Source organism: Rhyacophila brunnea, unplaced genomic scaffold, assembly GCF_057557595.1.
Source record: "Rhyacophila brunnea isolate RB1 unplaced genomic scaffold, BYU_Rbru_1.0 scaffold_2, whole genome shotgun sequence".
In the NCBI taxonomy this organism is placed as follows: domain Eukaryota; kingdom Metazoa; phylum Arthropoda; class Insecta; order Trichoptera; family Rhyacophilidae; genus Rhyacophila; species Rhyacophila brunnea.
This window is the reverse complement of record NW_028232859.1, coordinates 33,344,226-33,357,074: the sequence shown is the minus strand read 5'-3', so window position 1 is coordinate 33,357,074 and position 12,849 is coordinate 33,344,226. Positions and strand designations below refer to the sequence as shown.

General features: G+C 34.2%; 2 protein-coding genes across 3 annotated transcripts; one reads left to right on the top strand and one right to left on the bottom strand.

Annotated features, from left to right (window-relative positions):
- The first annotated feature begins 770 nt into the window (after window positions 1-770).
- Window positions 771-1,912, top strand: MED27 (mediator complex subunit 27). Its single transcript, XM_085946275.1, has one exon. The coding sequence runs from the start codon at window positions 877-879 to the stop codon at window positions 1,774-1,776; it is 900 nt and encodes a 299-aa protein (XP_085802401.1). The 5' UTR covers window positions 771-876; the 3' UTR covers window positions 1,777-1,912.
- A 1,571-nt stretch (window positions 1,913-3,483) lies between these two features.
- On the bottom strand, window positions 3,484-11,341 carry LOC147072216 (RCC1-like G exchanging factor-like protein). 2 transcript variants are annotated; one of them, XM_085946273.1, is made up of 6 exons: window positions 11,126-11,341; window positions 10,786-10,958; window positions 9,555-9,952; window positions 8,364-8,536; window positions 5,552-5,716; window positions 3,484-4,368 (listed from the first exon to the last, which is right to left on the bottom strand). In XM_085946273.1, exons 1-6 carry the CDS (start codon window positions 11,235-11,237, stop codon window positions 4,031-4,033), a joined length of 1,359 nt encoding a protein of 452 aa, XP_085802399.1. In that variant the 5' UTR covers window positions 11,238-11,341; the 3' UTR covers window positions 3,484-4,030. The 2 variants fall into 2 exon arrangements, with proteins under 2 accessions (XP_085802399.1, XP_085802400.1); XM_085946274.1 differs by having other exon boundaries at window positions 11,297-11,341.
- Between the last annotated feature and the right edge of the window lie 1,508 nt (window positions 11,342-12,849).

The window sequence follows — 12,849 nt, the reverse complement described above, 5'->3', positions numbered from 1 at the left end:
CTTAAAGCGCGTTGACACGGTCCAAGTACACTTGGACCGAGTGTCATCCAAGCGACAGCTTCATACTAATTATTCCTATCCAAGCTACTCGGACCGCGTCCTATTCATCCAAGTTAGCTTGGATATGAATAATTAGTATGAAGATGTCTCATACGAGTGCGCTTAGATGGCACTCGGTCCAAGTGCACTTGGATCGTACTTGGACCGTATCAACACGGCTTTATTCAAATATTTGCACAGACATGCTACTCTTTTCGAAAAACTTGTCTGGTTGTTCCCGCAGTTTCTTGTATAAGTTATAAGATTCTTCTGTTAAAGTGATTTCTATATTGATTTCATTTGCCCCATCTTTTGTTGCAAAGTTTTCCATTTTAAATAGGAGTTTTATAGCAAAAACTTTTCTGTGTTTATGGTTTCCTATCCCTGATTTGACGCTGAACACGACCGGACGAGCGCGGGCTACTGCGGACACTTCACCCACGCCCGTCCCCGCACCTATTCCGCGCGGTACACGCTCTATCACTACGACCAAGCGCTTAATGTAATATCGAATTTGCATAGTGATCGACGGACGAAGTCTGGCAACTCGGAAAGTAAAATATCAAACATGTTTGAAATCCAACGAGCCTGGTCTGCGGATTAAAAAGTCCGCAGATCTGGGGTGCTTCATGCGAAAAAAAGTCCGAAGACTGTAAATCCTGCGTGCCAATGAGCGCCGTCAATCGTTGCTGCCATAGACTAACATACTTTTTGGTCTATGGATTGGTGGTCTATGGTCTATTATGCTTTTGGCATGTTTGGCGTCTACAAAATAGTTTTCTCCATTTCGGCGAAGATTCTTTCGAATAGGTTATTCATTTAAGAATATCAGCCAATATGGCTCTTCCCATACTTAATACTGATCAATTAAATATAGCGCTGAATGCGGTGAGGGTTCTAAGATCTAGTGTTGGTCAGGTCTTCGATGTATTGGGGAATGGAGTGGGTGCTGAGCACGGTGAAGAAGGAAAAGAGACAAAGTTTTTGATAGAGCTTCAAGATTTATTAACTAATGTCAATGTAAATCTAAGAGATGTCGAACAGTCTATCGGGGCATTAACTCCACCTACGGGTCCATTCAATTTGGGCAATACAACATTTCTAAGTCAGGAAATTACGCAAGATCGGCAGGCTTTATATACGCAATTGGTAAACAGTTACAAATGGACCGATAAAATACATGAATATAGTAGCTTGGCCCAATCGTTGCTAAGCCAGAATTCTTTGAAGAGGTCGTATATAAATTCAAGCAGTGCTAAAAGAAGAAGAACACAAACTAGCAGTCATAATGTGCCTCCTCACAATGTGGACAGTGTAATAAACACGATTGACAGATTATTTAGCGACATGAAAATTACTGTTTCTCGACCATTTGCCACAAATGCTGTCGTACAAATAAGCTTGGGCCATGTTCTTAAAGCTATTGTAGCATTCAAGGGATTAATGATTGAATGGGTCGTTGTGAAAGGTCACGGTGAAACTTTGGACCTGTGGACAGAATCGCGACACCAGGTGTTTCGTAAAGTTACTGAAAATGCTCATGCGGCTATGTTGCATTTCTACTCTCCTACATTACCTGAGTTGGCAGTGCGTTCCTTTATGACATGGTTTCATAGTTTTATTAACTTATTCAGTGAAGCATGTAAGCGATGCGGAAATCACCTGCATAATGCTTTACCTCCGACATGGCGTGACTTCAGAACATTGGAACCTTTCCATGAGGAATGTAAACAGTGATATGGTTGTTATTAACTTAGTGGAACATATTCATACAATATTTAGGTGCAGAGTGGCACAATAAGTTAGAAAGTTTAACTTTGGCAACCTACCTCTTAAACTTTTAGTACCTAGTTTAAAAATTTCCCTGAAGTTAAAAAGCCGAAACTGAATGTTTTTCATCACTCATGCTCACATGTTTAATGTTACCTACTTACCATGTTTGATTCTAGTCTGAGTGTATAGTACTCCACAGAATGGAGGTAATATTACCAGATTTTTTACTAGGAATGGTTGCCAGTTGCCCAGACCCATATTGAAAAAACAACATGCATTTTAGTCAAGCGATGGGATCGAACCTCCAATCCACGACTTCATAAACAGCCGCTCTATTAACTCAGCTATACTGGGGGTTCTTCTACGAGGTATTTTAAAAGTCAATTCAGTAAAAGCAAATCTGAGCGAATGTTTACCCAAATCTTGGGTAGTCGGTCCCGAGACATTCCCAGGTTTTAAAAAATGCAGACACGTCGATACATCGGATCAGATGTGGGTTTTATTATATTGTGGTACCTCTATAGTAGGGTCCAATATGTATATTAAAAAACGAATACTATAGAATCGTCTCAGCAATGTGGCAGTTCCTTTAGAAAAAAGATACACGCTGTGGGATCTCCGTAAGAGATTAATGAACAGAAAAATTTAATAATCCTGCTAATCTAATATTTGAATGACATTTTTGGTTGATAAAAAAAAATATATTTTCAGTACCTACATACACTGAAGTATTGACTTTTAAATTTCTTGTCCATTAACATGTAGGTATGTACTTTTGTAAAATCAATCTATTTAGAATAATTATTGTTCCCCATCATATTTACAGTTTATTCATACTTACCTATGTAATTATTGTTTTGCGTTGAATGTGCAGTGTAAAGAAATTCTGTATCTATTTTTAAAGCTGTTGTCACATTAATGGCTCTGTTGGTCTTTGAGAGTCTTGGCTTTTAACGCCAACGTCAAAGCCTCAGGCTGATATGGTTTCTTGATTTTCAAAATCTTTTGGATCAACATCCAGTAATGATCCAGAGAGAAAATATTTAAACTTTTAATATAATTATTGTAACATCCTAAGCACGACGAGTGATGTACGTACTAAGTACTGATGATAATACCTAATACATAATGTAAGAAATTTTATTAAAAAAATATAAGTTTCAATTTTTATGAATGTAGATTTAAGTGTATTTTCAGTAGCATCATAATTTCTTTGTGTCTGGTGTGGTGTTGCAGTAAAAATATTATGTAATAATTATTTATATTCGCAATAAAAAAAATACTTTTTTGTTTTCAGTTTTTTAATTATATTGTGTTATTTTTGATGAGTAACAGATATGTATTAAATTGGAGACCTGTGTGTGTTAAAAAACGATATGGTTTATTTGAAATATGCTGAATTTAATTGTTGAATGTACCTATGCCTTATTCCAACAAAAAACTATCTATCAAGTCTAAAACGGTCTATCCAGTGCTTCCCAATCTTTTACGCATCAATTTATAATATCTTCACGGCACATAGAATACCCACTTATCATTATTTCCAGACTTAAAGTAACATATTTTATGTATTTCATTTAAAAAAATAACCGAAACAAATATCTAGTTCTGATTCTAGAAGTCTCATAATGTTGACGGGTGAAATTTTTTAAATTTGGTAGATTTTTTTTTGAAAAATGTCTGAAAATCAACGATTTTACCCAATGAAAATAGAATATAATATAAACTTTATAATGTGCATATTGCCATAATCTCAGAAATATCTTTGAAATAAAAACAATGTAAAAAGTACTCTTTTATTCAATATTTTTGATAAAAAATCAGATTTGACGAGTAGGCAGCACTGGTTGTGTCATTTGTTATTTTTGTATAGGTAAGTCTAATTTATAGTTTTTGTTTTTTTTCTGAAAACAGTTTACTGTGGATTGGTCTTTTTACTCAGTCGCATGACTGTTAGTTAATTTTGTCTGTATGTAATTAGGTAGGGTGTAGGTGGCTAAATTGGTAAAGCACATTGGTCGGAATTCGATGAATGCGGTTTCACACTGCACCTTGCTTAATTTTTTTCCTCTCTGACATGTGTGTTTCTAGAGTGTTTCCGAATTATGTATGTCCAATAAAGTTTACGTATACGGAGATGCGTGGTTCAGCGGTAAGTAAAGTAAAAGGGTTTATATTTCTTAAATAAGTAATATACATATCAAATATCATTTATTTACTAAACAAATGGTTTACACAAGGCAACTGTATGGTCAATACCACAAGATACTTTTAGAACTTCGCACCCAATTGAAGATTTTAATGGAAAGTATTGGTCATTCCGATGACCGAGTCCCAAGCAGCCATGTTTATTTTTACCCCACGTATATAAATCTCCCTGATTTGTAATAGCAGCCATATGACTCATTCCACATGTAATTTGGGCAACTGTTGATAAAGGATTAAATTCATTCTTGCCAAAAAGAGTAGATGGGATTTGCAAAGGCTTCAAGCTGTGCTGGACTTCTGGACCCATGCCTAATATTCCATAACCCCAAGAAAAAACTTCACCAGATTCTGAAAGACAAGGTAACAAGTAATCTCAGTACAATATCTTGGAGTGACAGTGATATATTATAATAATATGGTTATGTATAAATAGTACGCATATCAATGGTTATCTAATAAAATAAATTATTATATTGTAAGAAAAATTGTAATTTTCAAAACCCTTCACTGGCGGCTATCGAGGGTAGTTTATCATATTTATGTATTATAATTGTTGCAATAAGTTAGCTGTGTAAACTATCTATCTCACTCTAAAACTTAGCACAGCCAAGAGGGGTGCTGTTAAAACAGAGCACTTTTCGACAATTCAGATGGTTAACTTATTGTAACAATTAACCGCCTTGAATATAAATAATATGATAAACTACCCTCGATAGCAGCCTTGTGTATAGAATAGATGCGCAGAAGTAGTTTGGTGTCATCAACTTTTTAATTTTTCTCATTACTTGATTTACAAATACAGTATAACCTCGTTTCTACGTGCCCGGAATTCACGTTTTCCCGGAAATTGCGTGTATTTTTTTCAGTCCCATGTATTTCAGTACATTTAATACCCGCATTTACGTTTTTCTTTCCCGCGATTTACGTCGGAAATATTCAAAATATGTGAGTTACGCGCACTTGACAATGATTGGGTCGTGACATTCGAACGATTTTTCAATAAAAATTTTAATTGAATGTTGTTTTTTAATAAAACGTTATTTTTTTAGAAACATAAAATTTAAATGTTCTTTTTTTCAATACTCCCCTTTTACATTTTCCCTCCAATTAGGTTTTTTTTCTTCAGTCCCTTAAAAAACGTAAAATAGGGGTTATACTGTATTACAAATTCTCTTTCGAGTAGTTTTGAAATGAATCGAATGAAAATTATTATGGATACCACGAACAAGTCAACGGTTTAGTGCATAAACATTGTAGATGTATGTTTGGTTTTTTTTCCGTAATTGAGTTAAACACAAAATGACTGCTTTATGCTCCAAATAGGTTATTATTGTACATCCAAATAGAGTTTTTTGTAAGATGTCATATTCAATTTGAAACTTTAAAATTAGATTTTCTCCAAATATACAAAATTGGACATGCAATGTTTGTGCACTAACCCATCGAAGTTTATTATAAGACGTATAAATCAAACCTTAGAAATAATCAATCAGATTGAATAGAAGTTCTAAATTTAGAATAGTGTACCCACCATTTAAAATTAGGCATGCTGATCCTCCCGCAGATATATCTGTAATTTTTCCAAATTGATTTTTTTCAATTATAATTCTTGACATATTTACTTGCTGACTATTTTTGTCACCACTGAAGAGTTGACCATATTCTGTATTGCCCCAGCCAAAGACATCTCCTTTGTCTGTAATTAAAAATACAAACATTTACATATTGGAAATTTAATAGGCTTGGTATACTAATAGTATGAACTACTCTCCGTTTGTTGACAGTCATATTTTGAATATTTTTCTCTTCTCGGTCGTTCCCTCTTGGCTGAGGATCATGCTCAAATTCCGCCATATTTTGAGCAACCAAGATTTTCCATCAAATCAAATCAATTTATTTTACATATAATGAACATAACAAATTCAAAGCGTTTACGACATAAAATAAAAAAATACAGAGAGATGTGACTTAATACAATAAGTAATAAAATAAGAAAAAAAATAAAATAAAATAAAGCAATAAAAATAAAAGTAGATGGAAGCACACAGGGTGAACTATCGATAGACCCTAAACTTATAAAACAACGTCCACCTAAATTCACTCTCACGTAAGTGGAAAATATCCTAAGCGATTTTATTAAACATGGTTATTGCCCTCCCAATTGGCATCACTAATGGCAGAATAGTTCTGCACTTTGGGAGAACAAACAACGGATGCCCTTGATTCCTAAGGTAGTTATCAGAGACAGGCCAACACCACCAAGAATGGCAGAGTTCACATTTACGCCGCGTATGAGTCTGAAAAAATATGTCGCTAAATAAAGATCCCTTCTAAATTTTAAGCTACAGTATGTAAGCATACCTAAGAGAGTCAGTCGGATAGAGCCACGGATATCCATACAGCCGAAAGTAAAGGAGTCTCAAAAATTTCTTTTGGACTCCACCATAAGGCCGTATTTTAACTGATGCGGGGCCCAAACGATAGACCCACTCTCAAGTCTGCTTCTAACTAAGGAGTTACAGAGAATTTTTAGTACAATAACATCCGAAAAGACCCGGGAAGTACGCAAGACAAAGTCCTTTTAGCGTCTTTTTACAAATGGTATCTATATGACCACTAAGCGTCAGTTTACTGTCAAACGTAATCCCAAGATCCCTTACAGATGATATTCGCGAGAGAACTCTACCATGCATCGAATACTGGAAAAATAATACTCGTAAGGCTTTAGTAAACGATAAAACATTGCATTTATCAATATTGAAGTCCAGTTTGTTACGCCTGCCCCAATCAAATATATTATCTATATCAAGTTGGAGTTGACGACAATCGTCCAAGGTGACAACTTCCATGAAGAGTTTCAAGTCATCAGCAAACAACAAAAACATAGCATTTTTTACTATCAATGCTATGTCATTTATAAAAATCGTGAACAGCAACGGCCCTAAGTTTGAGCCCTGAGGGACACCAGAAAATGTGTAAAAGTTCTTTGACTGATAAAGGCCATATAATACGTATTGCTGACGATTCCTAAAATAACTTCCAAACAATTCGAGAAATCGATCCGACAACCCGATTAGTTGGAAGTTTTCCCATCAAGATGTCATGGTATGTTTTCGAGAAGTCATTATAGTAACAGTCAACCTGGTGGCCTCTATCCAGCGCCGATGACACATAATCAGTGAATACCATCAGGTTGGTTTCCGTTGATCGGCCCCTGCTCTAAATCCATGCTGTTCATTCATTATAAATGACTCAATTTTTGGAGAAATCATGCTGTGCATGATCATCTCCAGAACTTTTGCTGGTGCAGAGAGAATAGCTACCAGCCTGTAGTTTTCTACTGATGACTCTGTACCATTCTTAAGAATTGGAGTCACCTTCGACATCTTCCATATTTCCGGAAAGATACCTGTCTCCATTGTAAGATTATATATTATATATGCAAGTGGGCCTTTGACAAAATCAACACACCCCTTAAAAAAAATGTAGGGACGTTATCAGGTCCCAAATAGCGAGTATTTTTAAGTTTTTTTATAAATTTTAACATATCACTCTCATCAACTGGAAAAATATCAATGGACTTGGCACCGCATGATGGCTGTCTCGACGTTGAGGCAACATCCAAATAAGGAATAATACTTGCGTAGACAGACCTGAAGTGACCAGCAAATGCTTCTGCCACTCCATGTCCGATCACCACTTCGCCTTTCCAACTCATCGAATCGGCATACCCACCATCCCTTCTTAATGATTTAACATAATCCCAAAACGATCACTCTTGATCCTCTGCTTCGCCTACCATGGAGGCCACCCCAAACCACGAGTCTCTCCAGGTTGTCCGGTCCGCACCAAACAATATGTCCAAAAAACTGCAGAATGTGTCTTAGGACATATTGTCGAAAGCCGTTTCTTTATCTGACTTTATTGACTGGTTCATCCTGCGCTCTGTCCAAGAAATATGAAGTATTCGGCGCCAATAACACATCTCGAAGGTATCAATTGCCTTTCCTCTTAAGATCATGCAAATTCTATATTATCCTAACTCCATAAAAAATATTTTTTAAGTATTGGGAGGTAGATTGAGAGGCAACAATGAAACTTCTCTATCAACGGAAATGTCTGTTAACGTACCTTCATACTGTAGGTATTAGTCAATGTATGCTTTATCTTGAAGCAAATACATATGGTCATTTATTTCAATTGATCATTATGATGGTAAACTTGACTCACAGTATTCATATACCTACCTAACATCTATAGATTGTAATATAAGTAGTAATATATATAGTAATATAAAAATGATTATACAAACACAATTTAACACTTATATTATTTTAAATTACCATTTAATGCAAGGATACAATCAGCAGAGCAGGAGACTTTGATGATTTTCTCACTGGTGATGTCTCCTTTAACCAACTCTATGTTAGAATTCGTTTCATAATCACCCCTTCCTAGTTGACCATCTGAACCCCAACCACAAGCATACACTTTTCCAGATTTTGTGAGGAACATGCTAAAAATTTTTCATTATTTATTATATTATTCAGTTACATAATATTCTGATACATATTTTACACACTGACCATGCCAGGCAAATACAAAATAAATCAATATAAATTGTCGCCATCTTAAAAATGCAGATAATATTCGCATTTTATGTACTTATATGGGCTTTTGAAAATTTTAAGTTTTGCGATTACATATTAATTGTGTATTAACCCATTGAAGACAGACTAAAAATGAGAAAAAAGTAGACCAGCAGCCGAAATAAATTTTTTAGGAATTTTAACAAAGTAATATGTAGCAGCGCCAAATTGACTCAGATTGTCTCCAATGGGTTAACAATTGTAATAAGACCACGTTCCTATAAAAATATCACTTATTTCTCTTCACCACCATACAAATTGTTATTGTAAAGTAAAGAGTCATTTGGTGAAATAAAACCATTTTTTAATTTATGTGGAATAGTCCTATTTGGCACCAAGACGACAATATGCAAAAAATAAAAATATGCCATCAACTGAGCGTGCTTCAATCGTAATCTTCAATATTTTTAAAGCAATAAGTAATTTAATTGAAAAAATAAAACAACCAACTTATTGTACGCCGACATCTTCTTGGCTACGCTTCTAGGCGCTGTTCTCTACTAAATGGGAGGAGCTTGTTAGTTTATAATGGAAGTGTGGTTTACAATGGGTGGAGCATGTTAGTTCAGTTTTAACACTAGCCAAAAAGATGTTGTACTATAGATAATCGCAATGTGTGTAACCTTGGTGTCGAGTACTGCAGTCATGAAGTCTGTAAATAGAATGGGCGTCTGGAATTTATTTCAATGCTGTTGAATGTGTTCAAATAAATTGGATTTTTGATTTAAATTGAATTTTGAGTAATTTTGAGAAAACACGAAATTCGGTCATGTAAAATCAAGGTTCGCCTGGACATTGAATCATTGAAATAATTTACTTTATTAGAAGATATATATAGATATACTAAAAAAAAAATAATTTAAAAGACTACGTCGATTTATTCACCTGTGATCTTGTCCACATTGGGCATCAATAATAGTTTCTCCGCCAGCGTTTTTAATATGTTGTAATACCATGCTACTTTTGTAATCTTCGTTAGGAATAATTCTTCTACCACATTGCCCATATGAGTTATTGCCTATTGTATACACTCCTTCTGCATCTGTCACAATAATTAAGTGAGCTCTACCGCCAGATAATGCTGTAATTTTTGTTGTTTCTGGAGAACTAAGAGGAAGTTTGATAGGCGCGGGATAGAGCAAAACTTCTAATGGTTTAGATCTCCTAGGTGCGTGGTAACCGATTTGTGAATCAGTATTTAGTCCAGTACCAAACACCTTGAAACAATCTGTGCTTTTGACTGAAAAAACTGAAAATCCATATCCACAAGATATGTTTGTTACCTGGAAAAAATACATTAGTAATGAATGGATTAGAGCATTCTTTCTTTAATCTGGCAGTCTTAAAAAAGCAGGATATTAAAGATTTATTGTTAAAAATATTTTTGAAGTTAAAGTTTTTTACGTGGTACAGCAATTTCACCGGTAGTAAAAAACAGTCAGTCTATTCGAAAAACGCCCACATAAAGCCATGGTCAGTCTCATACCACCAACTTGTTGGTTGGCAATCAACCGCATTAATAACGGCAGCGTTGAGGCCGTGGGAAATGTGAATATTTTTGACAACACATAGTACATACAACTTCTAATGTCTTGATAATGTGATTGACGAAGTCAACCACGCTTCAAGTACCATGGAAATTTTATCAATGATAAAACAGAAATCGCCGGATGACACTTCAATTTAGTACATCATGCATTCGAATCATGAAAGACAAGTCATAATAAATACATTGTCTCTACTCATCTAATTAATTTTTTACATATGTATTAGGTATATAAATATGTCACAAAGAGAATGCATTTGATGGGTAACTTTGTGAATATGGGGTGAACCTTAGTGGAAGTGAAGATGGGATGGTTTACATTGATGAGATGAGATTATAAAAGTGGAGACTAAAATTAAACATTTCATTTGTCCTCATGACATGCTCATTTTATTTATTTTAATAAATCATATGTTTAAGTAAGATTAGAAGAGTTTGAATTTAGCAAAATATAGAGAACAATTTAATGCATGCATGTTCATTTCACCAGTAAGCGTGGATTTTCCTTGTTTAATTATTAGTACCTATGAACATAATATTATTTTTAAATGTATAGGTGTTGGTACCTACATCAAATTTTTCACCAAATTGAAGTCTTTTCGGATATTCTGTCAATCTCATTACATTTTCTAGTTCGGCCTTTTTACCGATAGTCTGTAATTTCATCCCCAGCGCACCGGTCTCAGCTAAACCACAAACATATACTCTTCGATCTGAAGATTTCGCGACGGGATACTGGAAAACTGAGGCAAAATATTGTTATAATAAATTTCTTTAAACTAAATCTTTATTCCTATCTAAAGTACGTACGAGAGTAAGTCATTTTGGCATTAATTTATAGCATTTCCACACAGATATCAAATGAGATTATCATCGAGCAGAAGATATTAATGATACTTTATTTCCCTACTTGGTAAAATTGCAGCCTCAAGAGGGTTGAGTGGTTTTTTTCGTTTGACGGAATACATTCTCATTCTTATACACTGACAAACTTTTCTTGATATTATTGTTAAATTATTCATCACTAGAGGTTATTTATAATCTGATATAATGTAAAAAATATAGTGCAAATGGAACGAACTGTCAAAGTTTTCGAGGTTATGTCCATAGACCATAGACTAATACCATAGATTAATATACTAGTTATGTCAAAACCAGTGTTGCCATATTTTGAAAGTGGAATTATAGTACAGTGACTTCAAAATTATAGTATTTCGGCAAAAAATATAGTACGCGTTGAATGACTAATAATTTTCTGCATACGTGGGGTAATTGACGTCTTGTTTTTTTAGACAAAATATCCAGGAAGGGAAGGTAATTAACGTCTTGTTTTTTTTAGACAAAATTCAAATGTTAAGTCAGTGGTTTCCAAACTTTAGGTTACTACTACTCCCTTTTAAAAAATCTAATCTAGACGCCTCCCCCCCTTCTTTCATGTAATAATACAGACACCTTTTTAAATAGTCAACAATGTACCTACTTAAGAATACAAAAATGAAAAAAAAAATAAACAAGGTTTTACTCAAACAAATTTGTCTCAAATTTCAACATTATGATTAATTTGACCCTTTTATTTAATTTTTTACGAGATACCCATTGCGCTTCACAGTAGTATAGAAGTGAGGGATTATAAAATTAGTCTCTATATTTTGCAGAAAGGTTTGCAAACAATCTTTTATAGTACTGTTTTTTTGTGTAGTTTATAACTAGCGGCCGTTTTATGAATTATGCATTTGCAAACTGCAAACCTGTGGCTAACGTCACTTTCTTTTAGACATGGGGATTATTTTTTTTGCTTCTCACGGATTATTTTGACGTTGTTTTTCTTCTATCAGCAACCTTTTTTCCGATTTCTCAAAATTATAGTATTTTGGGCGTACTATACCTGTTTTATATCGTACATAGTACGCAGACGAAAATTATAGTACAAATACTATAATTATAGTACGGTTGGCAACACTGGTCAAAACAAAAATCATAGACTAATAATATGAAGTTCCCATTCTAATAATCATTTCCCCAATAATTACAAAAATACACACAGATTGCTTGAAGTCGTATTAAAATTATTCTATTTTGAAATTTTGTCATTCAACAACAATTTTTACAATAGAAAAATTGTGAATTCATGTTTTTCAGAAAATTTGGAAAAGACTTTCTTTAAAAGTTCTTAACGAAACATGTAAATTATTCATATTATATATAATGACTTTTAATCATATTAGTGTTGGTATTGCATTAGGGCAGAGCGGGGTCACTTGATCATGATTTTGCTCAAAGCAGTATGGCTTCTAATTAATGAAGAAATAAGAAATGATATCTTTTAAACCAGTTAAGTTGTTTATTTGGTCATGTAACTTCATCAAAAAACTGTAACAAAGACGATGTTTACAAGACTAAATTTACATTAATGTCACAAATGCCAGATGGCTCAGTTGACCCCACCTAGTGGGGTCAACTGAGCCACCCAATGGGGTCAGTTGAGCCAGTGGGCGTAGAAAGGTTTTTTTCATCAGAGCAATATAAAATACAAACAAAATCTTTCTTAAATCTTTAATCCAAGTTATTAGAAAACAATAGGAACATATAGTTATACTTGTCTGTACTTTTTTCTTCTTTTGGAGATTTTTAGTT

Coding starts and splice junctions, on each gene's coding strand:
- MED27 (XM_085946275.1), top strand. CDS start 877: ATGGCTCTTCCCATACTTAATACTGATCAATTAAATATAGCGCTGAAT.
- LOC147072216 (XM_085946273.1), bottom strand. CDS start 11,237: ATGAATAATTTAACAATAATATCAAGAAAAGTTTGTCAGTGTATAAGA. Junction 8,537..9,554: donor CAATGTGGACAAGATCACAG/GTGAATAAATCG, acceptor AAAAATTTTTAG/CATGTTCCTCACAAAATCTG. Junction 5,717..8,363: donor TTGTATCCTTGCATTAAATG/GTAATTTAAAAT, acceptor TTTTAATTACAG/ACAAAGGAGATGTCTTTGGC.